The sequence below is a fragment of the Enhydra lutris genome, unplaced genomic scaffold (assembly GCF_002288905.1).
Source record: "Enhydra lutris kenyoni isolate GAN:26980312 unplaced genomic scaffold, ASM228890v2 scaffoldscaffold39, whole genome shotgun sequence".
In the NCBI taxonomy this organism is placed as follows: domain Eukaryota; kingdom Metazoa; phylum Chordata; class Mammalia; order Carnivora; family Mustelidae; genus Enhydra; species Enhydra lutris.
In genome coordinates this window covers 17,117,374-17,137,950 of record NW_019154123.1, presented here as the reverse complement: position 1 = coordinate 17,137,950, position 20,577 = coordinate 17,117,374, and the positions used below count along the sequence as shown (strand labels likewise).

The 20,577-nt window shown below is 48.0% G+C and overlaps 1 protein-coding gene across 1 annotated transcript in view; it reads left to right on the top strand.

Moving 5' to 3' along the window:
* Nucleotides 1-20,577, top strand: part of LOC111155157 (solute carrier organic anion transporter family member 2A1) — a 79,833-nt gene that overhangs the window by 32,182 nt on the left and 27,074 nt on the right. Inside the window, exons 2-3 of the mRNA XM_022515234.1 lie at nucleotides 3,821-3,958; nucleotides 9,455-9,617. Coding sequence (XP_022370942.1) covers nucleotides 3,821-3,958; nucleotides 9,455-9,617 — 301 coding nt within the window. The remainder of the gene's footprint in view (nucleotides 1-3,820; nucleotides 3,959-9,454; nucleotides 9,618-20,577) is intronic.

Genomic DNA, 20,577 nt, shown 5'->3' with positions numbered 1-20,577 from the left:
CCCATGTTCTATTTCTCTTGCAAGTGTTGACAGTTTGTTGCTTCATCTCATGCTGGCCATGGAATGGGTTCTTGGTAAGGTCAAGCAACCTGGATGATGGCCCCAGGGTCCAGTCCACGTCAGCTCAGTAAGTGGTCCCAGATGGTTGTGACCTTGAGTGGCCCTGGCCAGAATGCTCTGCAAGGACCATCCATCCACTTCTTCTCCTTGCTGGCATCTTCTCCCTGGTGGCCATATATCTTCTCATTCCTCTCCATCTGCTGAAGCCACTGGAATGAAGGGCCCACCTGTACACCAGCCTTTCTGCCAAGACACCCAGAACGCACCCAGACCTGACAGAGCTGCAGTGGCCAGAAGCTGGTGATGGACCTGTGAGGGGCATAAGACGTGGAAAGGTGCTGACTGGCTCTAAGTGGGTCTCCCACCTCATATCAGGGGGTAGAAAATGGGGGATTTCTGCATTTTCTGGAAAGACCCAAGGCACACCTTTCAGAAAAGACCTGAGACAGATTTTTTTCTCCCATTGTCCTTACCTTCTTCTCATGACACTGCTGGGGAATTTGGTTAGAGGTTAGTCACTCCTGTTAATTCATTACTAATTTAGTTAGAGGGAGACTGGTCTTTTCTGAGCTTCATGCTCAGAAACTCAGGTGTTCAAAAACTGAACTTGCTGCCCTCCCTCTCCGCATACACCCCTCCACCTGGGGCCCCTGTCTCAGGAATGGCCTTGCCCCATTCCTGGCCCTGAGGCTGGAAACTCTGCCCCTTTTCTTTCACCTTGAATTGGTGAGAGACTTGTCCATTCAACCTCTGCAGCTCTCTCCCTACATCCCCACGGCCATCCTTTGGTCCGACCTCGTACTCTTTCCCAGGCCGTTATGACAGCCCTCACTCCTGCCAGATGCTCCTTCTAATGCCAACCATGAGCCAAGCCAGCAAGAGGCTTCTGCAGCAATGGTGTACTGGGATTTTTAGAACCGACTTTGAACTAGACTCATGACTGAGCCCCATGCTGGGCAAAACAAGCCAAGAAGACGTAACTATCCAGACCAAGAAGGGGAAGATAATTCTGTCCAGATAGGGAGCAAAGACACAGACAATGACTGTGTGCTGTGGGGAACTTGAGTCGTATGACCTTGATGAAGTTTGAAGGGCAAGGTGTGTGACAGCAGGTGTTGCAAGCATCTAGTGCTGCATTACACAGCGACCCAAAACTTAGTGCTTCCAACAATGACAGCATTGTTTGTTCACACATCTGTCGTCTACATAAGCTTGGTGGGATAGCTCATTTCTGCTCCACTTGGCATGAAGGCTGGGGCAGGAATCCTCTGGAGACTCTTTCAGTAACACGTCTCTCAGCAGATGCTGGTTGCAGACCGAAACTTTAGCTGGAGTTGGCGGGAACAGCGACATGTGACTGCTCCACCAGCAGGGGAGACCGGGCTTCCTTACGATGTGATGTCTGGCTTCTAACGGTCCCAAGAGAGATGGAGCCACATGGATCCTCTATCAGGACTTAGCTTCAGAGGTCACACAGCGTCACTTCTGCTTCATTCTCTTCATTAGAAGCAGGCAACTAAGATCAGCCCTGATTGAAGGCGAGGGAACAGAGACCCCACCTCTTGATGAAGGAATGTCATTGTCACACTGGAAGAGATGCATGTAGGACAGGAAATACAGGTGTAGACAGTCTTCATGAAACACAGCTACAGCAAGGCATGGAGCCAGAGACAGACAAGGTCTAGGATCTGTAGCATCTTCAATACTGTACCAAAGGCATGGGTTTTTATCTTATAGGGAATGGGGGCAGGGGGCAGTGAACAATGTTACTTGAGGGACAGCCTGCTTGCATTTGAGTTTGAGAAAGCTGTCTCTGGGGTGGTGGGATGCAGGGTTTTAAGGGAGCAGTCAGGATGCCAATGAGAGATGGCTGCAGTAATCCAGGGAGAGAGGTGGGTTGGGGATGAGGCAGGACCTGCTCGCATAGCACAGGGCCAGTAGGAGAGGCGCCGGGGAGAAATCAGGGGAGAAATCCCCCAATTTTGATTCAGGAGGCCTGCGGTTGGGCCTGACTTCTAGATTTCAAAGACACCACCACCTCCCACCAGGTGGTTATGGATCAAAACTGAGTTAAGAGCCACCAATTTAGCCCAATTACCTCACAGGGAAATCTGGGGCCCAAGAGGGCGGGAACTGGCTAAGGGAGCTCGATGGAGGGAGAGGCAGCCCCAGACTGGTCCACCCCAGGCATCTCCAGTGCCTGGCCTGTAAGCCCAGAGGGCCGACTGTGTGCAGGATGCTGGGCAGGCACGTGGGATCCCCTTCTCTGGACTTCAGTTTCCCCATTTGTAAAAGACAGGGGACTAGTTTTCAAAAACACCTTTATCATAAAATCTCAAGAATGCCAATACATGAGGGGAAGCAGAGCAAAGTCTCCCTAGGGAGGCAGGGAGGGAGTGCTCCCTCCCCCTGCAGATGGGCAGGCTTCCTTCTGTCCCTGGTGAGGAGCTAGGTGGCCGCGGGCTCAGGCAGGAGGCAGTCGGGAGAGGCATGTGGTTTTGTGGGTGTAACGGCCTCCTTGGGTTTGGAAACCATGAGCCTGATGCATGGGCAGGCAGCCAGTGCCGGGCCCTGTCAGAAGCCCCAGGCTGACCTCACAAAGGCTCTGCCCTGGCAGGTAGGAGAGGGAAAGTCAGCTCTGATCCCACAGCCTGGAGAGAGGCCCCTGCACACGGGGTGGGCTCAGCTGTGCAAGGAAACGGAAATGAAGGTGGAGCCCCAATAGCTGTGCTAAGATGCCAGGCCTTCAATTAAGAGAAGAACTTTGGCAGGCCATGAAACGTAAGGGCACCCCACCCTTCCCTGAAGGAAAAGTGCAGTCTCCAGAAAGGGGCACCTCACAGGGGAGCTCAGGGATGTGGGGCTCCTGGCTCTGAGCTTGCTTTGGCCCAGCACACCAGCCGAGAACCCAGGAAATCCCAGAGCTCAGCCTGGAGCCAACTCCAGATGCTACAAACTGCTGTCCACCCTCGCAGCTGTGTATCTGTCCCATCAACCCAAAACTCACATTCACATTCACTCAGACCCACAGGGACAGGCTTATGGGGTGGGGTGGGATGCAGGGACAATGGCCTGGGGCCTTCCCGGGACCCCTATCATCCATGCAAAAGAAGCAAGCACAACAACAGACACCCCAGATGAGAGGTGGAGTGGCGGGGGGATAGCCATTCAAACCAGGTGGTTTGTGCCATCACGGTGAATTAGAGGTGAGCCTCAGAGAATGGGTGCTGATGCTGGAGAGGGGAATGGAGGACAGGTCAAGAGGAGTGAAGCAATGTGACCCAGGGCTTGTTGTGCCCCTGGGAGTGAGCTGCACTGGCTGGAGAGTCACCTCCAGGCCTCCCAGGACACTGGAGGGAGGGCAAAGCAGTGCCTGCTGGGCTCGGTGGTGCAGTGAGGGCACTCCCCAGTGCTAAGTGCCCTGGATGTGGGGCTGGTGAGTCAGGGCCCTGCCTTGGGGGTGCTTCTCCAGCACCGTGGTCCTGCAGGGCCGTTTATGCTGACCGGATGTGAATGGCAGGAATGAAGGGAATGGTGGACGGCACTGAGCCAGTCCTTGGAGTGGGGTATAAATCACAGGTGTAACCATGATACTGTTTCACCCTCAAGACCATCCCATGATGGGAGTGTTCCCACGTAACAGTTGAGGAAACAGGCCAGACTGCTAGCCTCCCTGCTCCGAGGTCCCACAGTGGAAGGCCAAGGTCGTGGCCGGGGCTGGCTATCTGGAGGCCTCAGCAGCCCGTGTCTCCTCCCACAGGTGTTCGTGGTCTGCCACGGCCTCCTGCAGCTCTGCCAGCTCCTCTACAGCGCCTACTTCAAGAGCTGCCTCACCACCATCGAGAAGCGCTTCGGGCTCTCCAGTTCCTCCTCGGGGCTCATTTCCAGCTTGAATGAGGTAAGCAGGAGGTTCTGGTCCCTCAGACCCCACTTGTGCACCCCCACCCCGATCCAGAGTTCAGCTGGGGGCTCTGGGAGGGGCAGGGGAACGGGGAGCTGGGAGGTACACATGGGGAATAGGGACTGCTAGATGGGGCCAGTGTGGTGGCAGCTGCATTTCCTGAGGTTTCCCTGCACTGGGCACTGAGCAAAGAGCCTCTGGCAGCGCCGGACTCTGGGGCCCAGTCACTGCAGCCCTGTGAGCAAGTGCTCTCCTCGCCCCACCCGACAGATGCGGGCACTGGGGCTGAGTGTGTGCCGTGGCTTGTCCCGGCTATGTTGGGCCGTCTGCATCCCAACTCTGCGTCTATCTCATTGAGTTCTGTAACCAGGCACAAGGTTATGTGGCCTCTGCTCATCCATGGTCCAAGGGTAGATGAGTCTTAGGCGTGTGGGTGGAGAAGCAGCCCTGGGCCCCGTAGCTCCTGTCTTAGGAGGATCACAGGAGCCAGAGCCCCGCAGTGGCCTTGACTTCCAAACAAGGTCAGCTCTCTGTGACGTCCCGGCAATGGGGATTTCACACTGTCCCTCAGTGACCGCATATCAGAGTTAGAGGAAGATGGGGTGGCCCCAGAGATTGAGAGTGGGAGGTCAGAGGGCAGGGTCAGCTGGGAGTCACTGGAAACCAGGGAGGAAGAGGCAGAGGAGAGCCCCCTCTGTTGTGGCTGCAACGCTGGTCGTTCCATGTGAAGCGACGGGTCTCCCTGGCCTGGCTTCTCTCTTCTCTTTCCACAAGGCCCACTCTTTTGGGGTGGAGGCATGGCCTCTCCCTCCCAGAGCAGAATTCCATCTTCCCTTAGTGAAAATTCAGGTTGATGTAGTAATTTAAAGCCTGGCCTCCACCAGGCCAGCTTCTAAGACAGAGCCATTAAAAAAAAGGTGGGAGGTGCTTCTAGCTGGCCCCTTTCTATTTCCCCATCCCCAATCCTGCTCCCAGCTGGAAATGCTCCTTTGCCCTTTACTCCTTCACTCTCAATGGCCTACACAGCAGTGCCCTCAGGAGCCCCTGCCCTGGGCCAGATCCCCCTCGAGGTCCTAGGAGTGGGGGCATCTCTGCCTAGCCATGGTTCTAGATGAGGAAGCTTACAGCTAAAGCCTGATTGCCCCATTGAGGCTGGCCACAGCCACACATACAGGGCAGCCAGCGTCCGAGCCTAGGTCTGGCTGATGGCCCCCATGCTAAGGCCCCCCTCTGAACCCCAACACACTGCTTCTACCAGTCCTCCTCACTCCCTTGTCCACAGCCCTGCTCTGCCCCAAATCCTCTCCTGCAAACACATGGCCAGAATCTCTGTACGCACCCCCCAACTTGGGTTGTCTCTGCACCTGGGACATGCAGGTACTTGCCCAGCTGCAGCCCTGTGGCCCATCAGTCACTCCTGCTGGTCTCAAGCCCTCTCCTCTGAGCTCCCTCCCAGAGCCACTGCTTCCTGTCTATGTGTGTTTTAGTGTGCGTGTATGTGTGTGTGTGTGTACACGTGTGTCTTTGTCTGTGCATCTGTGTCTCGGCTTCCTGGTGATGCCTCCACATAGGCTGTGCTCCTGCCACTCAGCCAGCTCCCGCACAACGTGGATCACAGCACAGGGACCTGGCACCCCTCCACGGACTGCCCCTCCTTGGGCTGGCCTATGACTTTAATAATGCCCCTGGCACACATCGTCCTCACTCATGGAGGAGAGACAGAATCTCTGACATTTGGGTCACTGAAGTCCTATCCCTAGCAGGTGTCACTAATCAACCACAGTCGTCTTTCCAGCTGAGTCCAGGTTCTGACTCTTCTCAACACCGTGTTCTAAGCACACTGCTACTCAGTATCATATTAGAATCAAGCTGCTGCCCAGTCTCAGAGCTTTCCAGGCTGATGGGTGAGTGAAGGGGAGAGGAGGGCTGGGTACAAAGGGCTAGCAGCAGGATGAGGAGCTTGGCTGATGGGAGAAGACACAGGCATCTTGCCCAGTGAAGCGGCCGCTTCTCCTGCCCACTGCTAAAGGCCAGGCCAGAGCAGACAAAATCAGAGGGAGCCCTCGAGGCCCCATCCTTAATGCCTCCCACCAGTTTGCCTGGGGCCCCCTGGATTGGGGACACTGATGGGCATGGATGTGTTACAATGGAGCTTGGGTTGTAGAGGGGCTGAGAGGCTGAGGCATGGACTATAGAGGCCCTCCTCTCCTCAGCTGGAACAGCTTCACGTATATCTATAAAATGATATATTATATTGTGTCATATCATATTATATTACATTGTACCATATAGCATAATATATGTTTGTTATGTTATGTTTATGTTATGTTATGTTATGTTATGTTATGCTATGTTATGTTATATTACGTTAAAACTGTTTTTGCAAAGGGACTCCACTGCTGAAGAAAAGTTTGGAGACCAAGGACTTAAGCCAGCATCAGCCGTAACAGCTGTGGAGGTCCTACTTCCCGCTGAGAAACGAGCACATGCCCTGGGAGTGCTGGAAGGGCCAGTCCAGATGGGTAGGGCCTGGGTGCCCCAGGTCTTCCTCCCACTTTGGGGCACTCTGCCATCCCTCACCCAGACCTTTTAAAGTCAGCTTCAGTTAGCTTAGCTGGTATAGTCCGACACAGTCATGTCTTAAAAAAATGATAGAGAAATAAGAACATGGGGAGATAAAATCTAAGAAGCTTAAGAATAATGCTTTGCTTCCAGGAATGCGTTTCAGAATCTCCTAGAATGATATCTGGCCAGAGGCTGGAGCAACCCCCTGGATCAGGCTGGGTTACTCCCCTCCCCACACATACCTTCACTCCCCCTTTCTGTGTGTTTTATAAACAATCTTACTCTTGGTGACAAAGGAGGGGTCTTCTGGGCAACTGTGTCCTCTTGAAAAAGCCTATCATTTGTTCATTCATTCACTTATTCAACAAATATTTCAAAAGCCCCAACTATATGTCAAATACTGCTCTAGGCACGGGGAGGCAGCAATGAACAGACAGAACTCTCTGCTCATATATCATTCTAGTGATAAATGTAACATTTGTTTATAGAAATAAATAAAACTTGGTAGATCAGACTACAACAAGTGCCATGAAGAAAAATAAAGTCATGGAGGGCAATGGTGGCTATATTTGAAATAACTATTTAAATTATAAAAATATTTAAATAGAACTTAAATTATAAGTGATATTTAATTATTATAAAGATAAGTTATACTTACCTCCTTTTTATTGAGATATAATTGACATTCAATATGGTATTAGTTTCAGGTATACAACATAACGATTGGACCTTTGTATATATTGCAAAATGATCTCCACAATGAGTCTAGTTAACATCCAGGACCTCTTGTAGTTACAACTCTTTTTTCTTCTGTTGAGAATTTTTAAGATCTACTCTCTTGGCCACTTTCAAATAAAGAGGACAGTGTTATTAACTGTCGTCACCATGCTTGACATCACATCCCAGTACTTACTTCTTTTATAACTGGGATTTTGTACCTTTTGAGGACCTTCACCCATTTCATCCACCGCCACCCCCTCATTTTTCAGAGAAGCCCTTCATGAAAAGTTTCCATCTGAGCATAGGTCTAAAGTAGGTTCGATGTCCAGGAGCCCTGTGGACAAGTAAGAGAAAGGGGCAGCAAGTACAAAGGCCCTGAGGAGGGTGCATGTGTGCAGCTAGGAGAGCAGCTGGAGGCAGAGAGCAGCTGGGGCGGAGTGAAGGGGAGGGATGGAGGAGAGCAGATCAGAGCCTTCATGGGGGAGGAGAACTGGCTCTGTAGGGCTGTGGAGGCTCTGGGGCAGATTTTGGCTTTACTCTTTGGGGTTTGAACAGAGGGAAAGTGGCATGAGGTGTCAGCAGGACCACTCTGGCTGCTGGGTGGAGAATAGGCTGCAGGGAGGCAAGAGTGGAGGCAGGGAGCCCAGGGAGGAGGCCGCTGTGAGAAGTTCAGGGAGGAGACGGCAATGGCTCAGACCAGGAGGTAGTGAGAGAGGTGGAGAGAAGCAGCTTTCAGGTGGTCATTGAAGGTCCCTTCAGTGGGCTAGCTGACGGCGGCATGTGGCTGATGAAAGAGCCGTCAGCGATGACGCTCAGGTGTTTTGTTGAGCCATTGGTAGGATGCAGGTGCCGTTTACGGAGATGAAGAGGACTGGGGTGGGAGCCCAGGTTTTCAGGTAGGTGAGGAGGCATGAGGTTTGGGTGTGCTAAGCCTATGAGAATTAGGAGCACACACAGAACATGGAAAGCCATGGGACCAGAAGAGCTCACCAAGACAAGAGCGGAGGTTCAGGGCCTGAGTTGGGAGAGCTGAGAGTTCAGGGAGGCAAGGAGAGACCAGCCAAGAAAAGGGAGAAGGAACCACCAGGGGAAGAAAACTAGAAGGTGGTATCTGGGAAACTCAGTGAAGGAAATGTTTCAGGAAGGAATGGTTCCCTGAATCACATGGTGCTGAGAGATCAAGTAAGAAAACTGAGATGTGGCCAGTTGGTGATCTTGGCAAGAGCCACATACCAAGACTCTGGCTCCTATTTCCTGAGACAGGGGCACCCGCTTTTCCAGCCAGAAGGAGACCGTGGTGTGAATGGGGCAGGGCTGTGGGTACTGACATTCAGGGCTCCTCCAGTCCAGAGGAGCTTACGTTCTGGGCCAGAGGATCATCTCTTTGGACGGAGTTGTAGTCAGAAGATCTGCCCACACTCGGTTTTATCATTTAAGACTTTGCTCCTTAAGCCGAGCCTTCACTTCTCTTCCCTGGCTCAGGTGGGGCTCAGAGACCACACATTCCAGGGAGCACCAAGAACGTGGAGTGACTGATGTTTAGAGCTGGGAAGGAGCTTGGGTTGTCTTAGTCCTCCTCCCTCACTGACAGGAGTGGAAGTAAGCCCAAGGAGGGCCAGGGCCAGGTCAGTAGCAGAGCTGTGGGGGCAGAAACCCACTTCTCCAAGAGGCAGTAGACCAGTCCAGTTAAGACTGGCTGCTTTAAACTCGGGCAGTCCCTAACCTCATAGCCAGGGCAAGTTACCCACTATTCTGAGTCCCACTGTTGTCACAAAAAGAGAGTTGTTGCATGAGGAAATGAGATAGTACACGTTGCTTGGTGGTTTTTCTGATTACTCAGCCAGTGTCCCTAGGGCATTTAGTCAGTGTGTACTATTCCTAGGAGCCAGCTGGAACTGGAAGGTTCCTGGGACTTTGCCCCAAGACGTTTGGGCCTAAGATGGTTGAGATTTAGGCTATGAGGTTTTCATGGTCCTTAGGTACTTTCCTTTGTCTAGTCCAAGAGGCTGAGGCTGGGAAGGGATTCTGACAATAGGGGAGAGCTGAATCAGCATATCCTGGGCCCACTGTGGGGCTCTCTGAGTGAGGCTGACACAAGGTGGCCTCTTGCATCCCTGTTTTTCCTGGGCCAGGTACAATCAAGTCTTCTCTGTGTGTGAGTAGGCACGAAGGCTCAGGCCTCACTCGGCCCCTCTGCTCTCTCTGCAGATCAGCAACGCCATCCTCATCATCTTCGTCAGCTACTTTGGCAGCCGGGTGCACCGTCCACGGCTGATCGGCATTGGGGGTCTCCTCCTAGCTTTGGGTGCTTTCGTCCTCACCCTCCCACACTTCCTCTCAGAGCCCTACCAGTACACTGTGGCCAGCGTTGGTGAGTGGTCCCCAACCCCTGCTTCAAGGGAATGAGGAAGGAGTGGGCATCTCGCCAAAGTTGGTGGGGATGCTTCTGGGGTAGTGGGTACCACTCTAGGGCTGTGCTGTCCTCTCCCACCAGAAGGAGTCCTTGGCTTTTATTGTTTTGCTTCTCCCCAAAGCACACCTGAAAGTGAAAACGTACAGAATTATGCAGAGCTTTGGAGCAGTCCTGACTTGCTGAGGTCACAGCGTACAGCAGGTGGCTTGCCTCCCCCGTGATTCCTCATACTTCCCTCTGCTTCCTGCAAGGAATGATCCGGTGCACGCAAGTGGGGATGCTTTCGAGCAGTGCCTGTGATGGGCTTGGCAAAGGGTCAAAGCTTTGCCCACGATGAGATCTGTGGATTTTCTGCATGTTCAATCATGTGTTTAGTACTTCCTGAAATTTGTATGTTTGTCCGTCATTCTTTAGGTTACAATACACTTAAACTGTGATCTCATTTGATTCTCCTGGACACCTGTGAAGGGGAGAGAAAAGGTCTAAGATGAGAACTTGGCACTCAAAGTTGTTCAGTAACTTTCCCAAGGGCACCAGTCAGTTAGGGAGAGACAGACCCAGGTCTCCCGATTCTTAGTCAAGTAGCCCCTTTTGTAACACAGTCTCTGATTCTTAGTGATATGCCCTGTGGTAGGGAGACATGTATAAGGATTTTACCTAGGTAATAAACAAGGAATTAAGTAACATGAAATTGCCTGGTAAGGGTTCCCTTTTCTTTGAAAAAATATTTTATTTTTTAATATGAAAAAATCAAAATATAGCCAAGTAAAGAAAATAATACAACAAACACTTAAACATACTGATCATTAAGATTTATCAGTTTTCCTTCAGATGCCTCTTTTCTTCTTTCCACTTTTTTCTTTTAACAGCTTTATTGAGACGTAATTCACACACCATACAGCTCACCCATTTAAGGTATACAGCCCAGGGTTTTGGTATATTATGGTTTTGGGGTGTGTGTGTGTGTGTGTGTGTGTGTGTGTGTGTGTGTGTATGTGTCTGTGTTTTCAAGTAGGCTTCACACCATAGGGCTTGAACTCATGACCCTGAGATCAAGACCTAAACTGAGATTAAGAGTCAGAGGCTTAACCAACTAAGTCACCCAGGAGCCCCTCTCATGTTATTTTTTAATTGTGGTAAAGTATATATAGTATATATAAAGCATAAATGTTGGGACACCTGGGTGGCTCAGTCAGTTAAGCATCTGCCTTTGGTTCAGGTCATGATCCTAGAGTCTTGGGAATAAGCCCATGTTGGGCTCACTGCTCAGTGAGGAGTCCACTTCTGCCTCTACTCTTTCTCCCGACTCATGCTCTCTCTCTCTGTCTGAAATAAATAAAATCTTAAAAAGAAAACATAAAAATTGCCATCTCAACTAGGAAGTTTAAATTCAGAGGCATTAATTATATTCACAATACTTTGCAACTATCACCGCTATTTCCAATTTTTTTTCTTCAATTCCAAACAGATACTGTACCCATTAAGCAGTAACTCTCCACTCCTCTCTCTCCCCAGCATCTGGTTATTTCTAATTTGCTTTCTGTGAGTTTGCCCATTCTAGATATTTCATGTAAGTGGAATCATACAATATATGTCCTTTTGTACCTAGCTTATTCCATTTTGCATCATGTTTTCAAAGTTCATCCGTATTGTAACATGTATCAAGAACTTCATTTCTTTGTGGCTGAATAATATGCCATTGTATGGCTACAGCACATTTTATGTACCTGGTACCTGTCCATGGACACTTAGGCTGCCAGACACCTCTTTTTTAAAAAAGAACTGAGACAAGGGCATTATGCTGAGCAAAACAAGTCAGTCAGAGAAAGATATATACTATATGATTTCACTCATATGTGGAATTTAAGAAACAAAACAGGTGAACATAGGGGAAGAGAAGGGAAAATAAAATAAGATAAAAACAGAGAAGGAGGGGCGCCTGGGTGGCTCAGTGGGTTAAGCCTCTGCCTTCGGCTCAGGTCATGATCCCAGGGTCCTGGGATCGAGCCCCGCATCGGGCTCTCTGCTCAGGGGGAAGCCTGCTTCCTCCTCTCTCTCTCTGCCTGCCTCTCTGCCTACTTGTGATCTCGCTCTCTGTCAAGTAAATAAATAAATCTTTAAAAAAAAAAAAACAGAGAAGGAGGCAAACCTTAAGAGACTCTTAACTCTAGGAAGCAAACTGCAGGTTGCTGGAGGTGAGATGGGTAGGGGATGGAGTAACTGGGTGATGCGTATTAAGGAGGGCGTGTGATGTGACGAGCATGGGGTGTTATATGCAACTGATGAACCATTAAACTCTAACCTTGAAAATAATAATACACTGTATGTTAACTAAATTGAATTTAAGTTAAAAAAATTTTTAAAAATTAAAAAAAAAAGAAAGAAAGAAGACATTAACTCCCTCTTGGCTCCCCAATTCCTCCCCTACAGGAGGTGGCCACTCACCAGCAGTTGGTGTGCTTAAGCTCACTGCATATCAGTATACTTTTCTTCCTTCTAGTGTTATGTCTTATTTCTTTTTTTTTTAAGATTTTATTTATTTATTTGACAGGAAGAGAGATCACAAGTAGGCAGAGAGGCAGGCAGAGAGAGAGGGGGAAACAGACTCCCCGCTGAGCAGAGACCCTGATGCGGGGCTCGATCCCAGGACCCTGAGATCATGACCCAAGCCGAAGGCAGAGGCTTAACCCACTGAGCCACCCAGGCACCCCTATGTCTTATTTCTTCAGCCTTATCTTTTTTTCTTCTACAGGTTTGGAAGTTATACATTATTAGTTATCCTTATGTTGAAATATTTAAAAGCTATTAGTAAGATTGAGTTTTTTGGGGCGTGACACACTGTTCTATAAATTTGAACACATTTATAGATTTGGGTAGCCACCACAATCAGAAAACAGAACAGTTCCATCGCTCCAACACGTCCATCATGCTATTCCTGCATGGTCACACTCTCCCCAAGCACCTTAACCACTAGCCCATTTCCATCACTATGGTTTTGTAGCTTTGAGAATGACATAGAAATGGCAACATCAGGCAGGTAACATCTTGAGACTGGATTCTTTCCTGGGCCATAGGCCTTTGAAATTCACTGAAGTTGGTGCATGTATCAGTAGTTCATTCATTTTTATTGCCGAATAGTATTTTGTTGTATGGATATACCACAGTTCACCTTTTCATCCATTGAAAGACTTTTGAATTGTTTCCAGTTTGTACCAAGCACAAGTAGAGCTGCTATAAATATTTGTGTCTGGGGGTGTCTTTTATAAATATAAGTTTATGATGTTGAACATCTTTTCATGTGTTTATTTGTCATGCATGTGTTCTCTTTGGGAAGGTGTCTGTTCAAGCCTTCTGTCCATTTTGTAATTGGATTATCTGTTTTCTTGCTCAATTTCAGTGTTCTTTATAAATCTGGATACAAATTCTTTATTGGGTAGAAGATTTGCAAATATTTTCTCCCAAGTCTTATCTTATCTTTTACATTCTTTTAAAACTGTCATTTGCAAAGCAAAAGTTTTTCATTTTGATGAAATACAACTTATAATTCCTTTTTCTTTAATAGATCATGCTTTTGGTACACATTTAAGAACTCTTTGATTAGTTCCAGGTCAGGAAGATTTTCTCCTATACATGTTTTTTTTTCCTTAAGTTTTATAGCTTCCCACTTACATTTAGATCTATGATTAATTTGAGTTAATTTTCTATAAGATTCTTTTTCTTCTTATTGCATATGGATGTTAAATTGTTTTAGCATCATTCACCAAAAAGATTATCTTTTGGGGTACCTGGGTGGCTCAGTCAGTTAGGCGCCTGGGTGGCTCAGTCAGTTAAGCGTCCGCCTTTAGCTTAGGTCATGATCCCAGGGTCCTGGGATCAAGCCCTGCATTGGGCTCCCTACTCAGGCAGGAGCCTGCTTCTCCCTTGCCTGGTGTCCCCTCTGCTTATGCTCTCTCTCTCAAATAAATAAAATCTAAAAAAAAAAAAAAGACTACCTTTTCTCCACTTAATATTTTTACATCATTATTAAAAATCAATTGATTATACTCGTGTGGGTCTTTTTCTAGACTTTCTGTTCTTTTCCATTAGTCTCTGTGTCTGTCCTTTCCCACTCTCACACTGTCATGATTACTGCAACTTCGTAGTTGTGACTTAAAATTGGGTACTATGGTTACTCCAACTTTCTTCTTCTTTTTCAAAATTGTTTTATCTATTCTTATTCATTTGCCTCCCCATAAAAACTTTATCATCAGCTTGTCTCTACCTTAAAAAATGCTTCTGGAATTTTTATTTAGAATTGCATTAAATTCAAAGATCAATTTGGAGATACTGGACATGTTTATGGAGTCTGCCAGTCCATGAACACAGTATGCCTCACCCTTGCCCTTACATTTTAACACTGACCTATGACTTCACAATCCCTAAAGCTGATGAATGTCTTTATTCTCCAACAGAACAAAGTAAGGGTGCTGAGATGTATTACTACTCACTGTCCTCTTCCATCTTCCATGTTTTGTTGACCTGTACTTCCGTTCTGCCTGTCTTTAACCTCCCCCTAGTACCCATTATTATTATAGTCACTGTTAATTATAAATAAGTCAGCACTTACACGTATTTACCCACAAGTGTACTGGTTTATTTGCTCACAATTGCTTCTGGCATTTCACCTACACTTGTTGATTTAATTTCCTTTCTCCTGAAATATATTCGTTAGCATTACTTGCAGGTGGGCCCATGAATGAGAAAATCGCTAAGTCTGTCTGAAAATGTCGGTTTTATCCTTGTCCTTGTGTTATGGTTTGGCTGCAAGCAGGGTTTTAAATTCATAGTTATTTCCTCTCAGTGATTTGAAGGTAACATGCCTCTGTCTTCTGGCTCCTCTTATTGGTATTAGGAGTTCTCCATCAGTCTCAACATCATCCTTTCTGGGAATTCCATTTTTTCTCTCCAGTTGACTTTGATTGTCTCTCTTCTTTGTGGTCTTGCATGTCTACCATATAGTGTCTCAGTATAGGTTAATTTTTACTTACCTGTTTAGAAGTTCAATGTGCTATTATTTCTTTTGAAAATTAAGGTTTTCCTTTGGTTCTGAAAAACTCTCAGCCAAAAATGTTCCTGACATTGCATAACCTTATTTTCTCCATTCTTTCCTCTAAAAATCCATATACTGTATTAGATATAAAAATATAGAAAATATATGTAAACGTATATAATATATAGCATATTATATATAATACATTAATGCATATGTTACAAAATGTGTTATACACAATATGTTTTGATGTCTGGCCTCCTGATCTCTTGTCTTTCACAGTTTTGAGTGCTTAATTCATCTAAGTTGCCTCCTGGGTGATTTCCTCATGTACGTCTTCCTGCTCACTTAGTCTCCCTCCAGCTCTCTTGATCTGATTCAGCTCATACTCTACATTGTACATTTTAATGGCTCTATATATTTTGTTAATTGCTAAAGTTATGTTAGTTTTTCAAATATCTCTGCCCTATTTTATGATTTTTTTTATATTGTCTTATGATTCCTATTTTTCCTCTGGTCTCTTCAATTATTTTAAACGTATTTATTTTATATAGTCTTTTTCAGTTGGCTCCCCTTAGCTAAAGTTTTGGGAATGCGAATCCTCCCTTGTTTTGTGTTTGCTTGCTCTTGTTCATGGTGGATTATTTCCCATATGTTTTATAATGTTTGGCTGTGGGATCATTTGCAGTGGGATTTTTTTCCCGTGTAGAAATTTTGTGTGGTCTGTGTTGGGGAAATAGCCTTACAAAGTGGTTTTGCATTTGCATTCACTCAGCACCCCAGGAACAATGCTGCTTTGGAGCTAATTTTATGATAGTTTATTGGCTTGGGATAAACTTGTACATGTTTTGAAGGATGTAAGAAGTGGCATTGGTTTTGTGATGGGCAGCAGTGGTAGGCCCAGTCCACAAATGCTCATCCTTGGCCCACTGTATTGGAGCTAAAGATGTCTGAGGATAAATGAGCCACCAAAGGATGTGTTAAGGGAATAACTGATTCTGATTCCTCTTTACCTATTTACTTAAATGTCAGGCTTGGATTTTTTTGTATTTTTTTTTTTTTTTTGGTCATATCTAGAGGTCAGGTTCAAGAGTTGAATCACTTAAAATGATAAAAAGGATTCCCTTTTTTTTTTCAGACTTTATTTATTTATTTGAGAGAGAAAGAATATACACATGAGCTGGGGGTAGGCAGAGGGAGAAAGAGAAGCAGACTCCCTATTGAGTGAGGAGCCCCGCATGGGACTTGATCCCATGTGACCCCAAGATCACGACCTGAGCCAAAGGCAGATGCTCAACCTACTAAACCACCCAGGTGCCCCAAAGGGATTCCTTTATGGGTTGTGAGACTTCTGTTATGGAGGCTGGAATGGAAAAAGAATGGAGCCAGAGTAGCGGTGTCTAATGATGAAATGTCTGTTGGGTTCTGATCATGGGAATCTTTTCCCTACTACCATGTAAATCACCAGTGAACTCATCTTTTCTCATGAATGTCTTGTGGCCTTGTATCTATTTGGACTATGTAGAGACTGAATCCTTCAAGTAGGTCCAGGAGGAAGATAGACCCAAATCTAGGTGTCCTGCCATGCTCTTTTCCCTCCTCAGTCTAGACAAGGGATTTGAGGCCAGCTCTGAAGGAGAGTCGGACATTGCTGGCTACCATCCCAGACAGCCCCATTCCAAGCTCACTGTAGACCCCTTCCTCAGCAGCATGAGGACTGGGTTAATGAAACCAGCAAGGAGCCTGGGGCACTGGGGCCAAGCTGAGGGAAGGGCATCCTGCCAGGCATCACACACTGTGGGTTGGTGGATTGGCTGCCCATAGCGTGAGCCACATACCAACAGAATTTGCTCCGCACAGAGCAGCCACCACAGAGGGTGGTCAGAGATGGGCGGGCCTCTAAAAGCAATCACTCCGCTCCTTTTTAGGGATAGTCCATTGGCCAGAGTTCAGCCCACCATGATCCTCCCTGCTGGGAGGGAAACACTCTGCCCATTCCCTCCTTGACCTCAGTTCTCTTAACCAAACTCCACAGAGAGGGAACTGAAGGGGACGGGGTCAGGGACCACAGCTGGCCTCTCAGCCTGCAGGGAGGAACCACAGACCAGGAAAATTAACTTTTTTTAGTGTTGTTGCTTATTTCATCCGTGTAAATTCTGTTTGGACAATCAGGCACAGCAGTCTCCCTTACTCTGGCCAGGGTCAGAGCCGCAGCTGGAAGTGCTTAGGGCTGAGCCACCTTCAGGGCTTCTTCCTGGGGTCAGGAGGTGGGATGAGGAGGACTTCGGCCCAGGAGCCACATCAGTGGCATCTATCTGGGCCTGTGCGCTGGGTACCAGTGCAGCATGGGCATGTCCTATGCTAACATGTGCGAATGAAAATAGCCAGAAATCTCACTTCATGGGAAAAGTTTGAAAAGCAACTCCTATTTCAAATGTATTCCTACGGGAACTTTAGGTTTGAATTATGCAAGGCAATCAGGAACAAATGCATTTTATTAAATGTACCACCCTGAGTGGTGTTCTGGAGTCAGGCAGTCCTTGGGAATGGAGACTCCCTCCCTCGGGCCACCTCCTCCTCAGCCGAGACTCAGTTCCTCCCCATATGAAACAGACACTTGCCCACAGGGCTATAAGTGGTGGGAGGATGCTTGCTCAGAATTTAGCCTGTTAAATGTTGGTGTTTATAACCTATGGTAGTAGAATGACGAACCTGGGTGGCTCAGTCGGTTAAGTGTCTGACTTCGGTTCAGGTCATAACGTTGGAGTCCTGGGATGGAGCCTGTTCATTCCTCCGCCCCTCCCCCAGCTCATGTTCGATCACTCTCTCTCTCTCTCTCTCTCTCTCTCTGTCTCTCAAAAAAATTAAGTAAAATCTTTGAACAAAAATGATCGGCAGTAATGGGGTCAAAATATGTGTTATGCTGGGTAAACTGGGGTCCCAAATGAAGAAGCATCCTGCTTCCAGTAGCAAGCTGAGTCTCACAGCTCATGGCTGATGGGCCGGGCATCCTGTGCCATCTGAAGGCAGCTTCTCCCTCGTCCTCACTGTAGGTCTTCTGCTCTGGCCTGGAGCAGGGATCTTCCTTCAACATAGTCCCAGCTGCACCCTCCCTATGTGAGTCCTCAGTGAGTCTCTAAGTTGAAGCTTGGGCTGCTTATTCTGTTCTATTCCCAGAACCTCAGTTGGAGCAGCCTGGTATGATGGGTGAAGCACGAACTTCAACATTCAAACGTAGCTCAGCCATTTACTTGCCAAGATTCCTTAAGCAAGCTCCTACTTTACCTTTCTGAACCTCAGTTTCCTTATCTGTAAAATGGTACCCATAAAACCTTCACTTTCAAGGTGTTCTGAGGGCAAAATTAACACAAAATAGTACAGGTAAAGTGCCCATGTTGGCTGTCCAGCAAATTTTTCTTTGCCTGCCCTTATTGTGACATTTGAAATCTGTTACGCATAAGTAATCACCCCCAGGCCTATTATGTCTTGATTGCTGATTTCCTCCCCTGGAGCAAAGCTACTCCAGAAATGAACATGGGAAATGAAGAGTAACTATGTATTTTAGGAAGAAAAATAAAGAGGGACTGAACATTGTGGGAATCACGGAGACCTTTAACAACTAATTGCTAATTTTAAAAAAGGCCAGGCAGACATTTATGAATGTTTAGATTTTCTAAATGTCAGAGGGGTCCGGAAATGTGCCCTGGCGCCTTTAGAAAAAAAAAGACTAGTTACCCAGCCAAGCCTCCAAGACCACTTCTGGAAGGCGCAGAGAGGTTTTGGTGGATGGGAAACAGGCCAAGGTGACACCAATTCCCTTAGGAAATAAAAGAAGGGTCTTCGGAAACCAGTGTCTGGAAGGACTAGGTGTAACCTGTGAAAGGTCCCAAGGAACATCCAGAGGGAAGTCAACTACTACGCAGACAATGGATACACACAGGCAGGGAGCTTCCTGTACGGTAAGAGGTGGGGGTTGGATTGCATTTTTGAAGCAGGCAAGAGAAGAAAGGGAAGAGTCACTCTCCAGTCCTTTATTCATAAACGTGCCAGCTCATCCCTGCTCATTCATCCCACGGGTGTCCCTGGGAAGGAGGGTGGTGAGGAGGCATAAGGAGAGGAAGCCTCAGGCTCCTGAGTGACGGTTTCTTCCTCGGTGGACAGCACACAGGGCCTAGAATCAGCTCCCCAACCCCCAGAGCAGAGCCCGCCCCGCTGAAAGGTGGGAGCCACTCAGGGTCCTCCCGCTGAGGGAACTGCTCTTGGCAGACAAGCTCAGGGCTGTTCGGTGGTGAACGCCCAGCTGGAGTGAGATGGCTATGCTCAGAAGGTGTCTGGGGTTGGTGTGGGGGGTTGGGAGTGTGAGTGTGTCTGTGGGGTAATTGTGTATAGGTGTGTGTGTGAGGGAAGGTATACTGGTGTGGACGGGAAGTGGTTGTACATGGAGATGGGAAGGGTGGAGGTGTGCAAGGGAAGAAATGTGGGGGAGGCGTGTGGAGGGTTGAGATGGAGGTGGATGTGAGAGGGAAAAGTGTGTATGGCGAGAGTTGGTGAGGGTGTGGATGTGGGGGTATATATGGGGGCAGAGGGGAAAGTGTGTATGTTGGGAAGTTAAGTAGGTGGGCAGTTGGGGTGGAAGTTGTTCAATCTGGCTAGTTGGATCTATTTAACCTGAAAAGGAAGAGAAAATAACAAGGCAGGGGTCACAAAACACATGGGGGTGATTAAATCAACTGAGAAAAAATAGCCCTAAACAGATGAGCAAAACCTAATGAAATTTGATGTGCAACATTTTTTAATGCATACTGTAGGAAAGAATAGAAACCTATGGGGAGAAATGATAGAAAACACTAGGCTGTAGTGTTGAACATTAGGGGAAAGCCGGGGAAGGAGCTGGGGCTCCTCAGGTGAACTGGTCGTTTCCATGGCAATAGGACTATGGTCTCTCTAAAGGCCCCAGCAGATGATCTGAGAGTAGTTGACTGTCAGGCTCTGTTAGCATCTGTTTTGCGGGATCCCTTGGCCAGCCTGGAAACGAGAACCCCTTGTTCTCCCAAGTCTCCAGCTGCGGTCTGAGTAGGGACCTGAGTGTGGCTCCCCCTCCCAGCCAGGCCCCCAAGGCTGGTTTAGTCATTTCCCCTGTTCAGGAGTGAGGCCGGGGTGTCAGCCCTGCTTGGCTCCGGGTGGAGGGGTGGGCAGCCCTAGGCAGCAAGCTGCACCCTGCAAGTTGTATCCTGCACCCCGCTGCCCTGGGGAGAGTCTCTCCTCCAGTGCCCCCCCCCACCCGCTGATTGTATGCCTTGGGTGTGGTGGGAGGTTGCAGGGGGTTAGTTCCCTTGGGAGAGTCAGCACACAGGGTGGAAGAGAAAATATGGTTACTATTCCAGTGGCTTTGGGCGCCCCAGGAAAACCGTTAGGGAGTGAGGACTAGCCCTACAGAAACAGAGTGTAGGCCCCTCTCCCGCTGGGGATTAGGATTTGAAGAAATCCTTGATCTCTCATTCAGGAGGCCTGGGGCTCCCTGAGGATCCCTGGAGGACACAGGAAGGAACGTTCTGCCCTTCTTGCCACACCTGGTAGAGCAGAACCATTGGCTGTGCCCAGACACCTCCTGTGGCCCAAAGGTTTGAAATGGGAACCACCAGACATATCTGGGTAGTGTTTTACCCACCAGGAGGCAGGAAACCAGCAAGAGACAAGGACAAAAGCACTCTTCAGGATTCACAGCTTGAATTGGCCACCGTCAGAAAGGATGTGAGGCTCAGATCTAAAGGGGGAAAAACAGCAAAGAGAAGCCAGAACCACCATGATGGCTCTCCTTTGGGAGGTGATGAGGTCATGAGGGTTGTGCCCTCATGAATGGCATCAGAGCCCTCATAAGAGGTCAGAGAG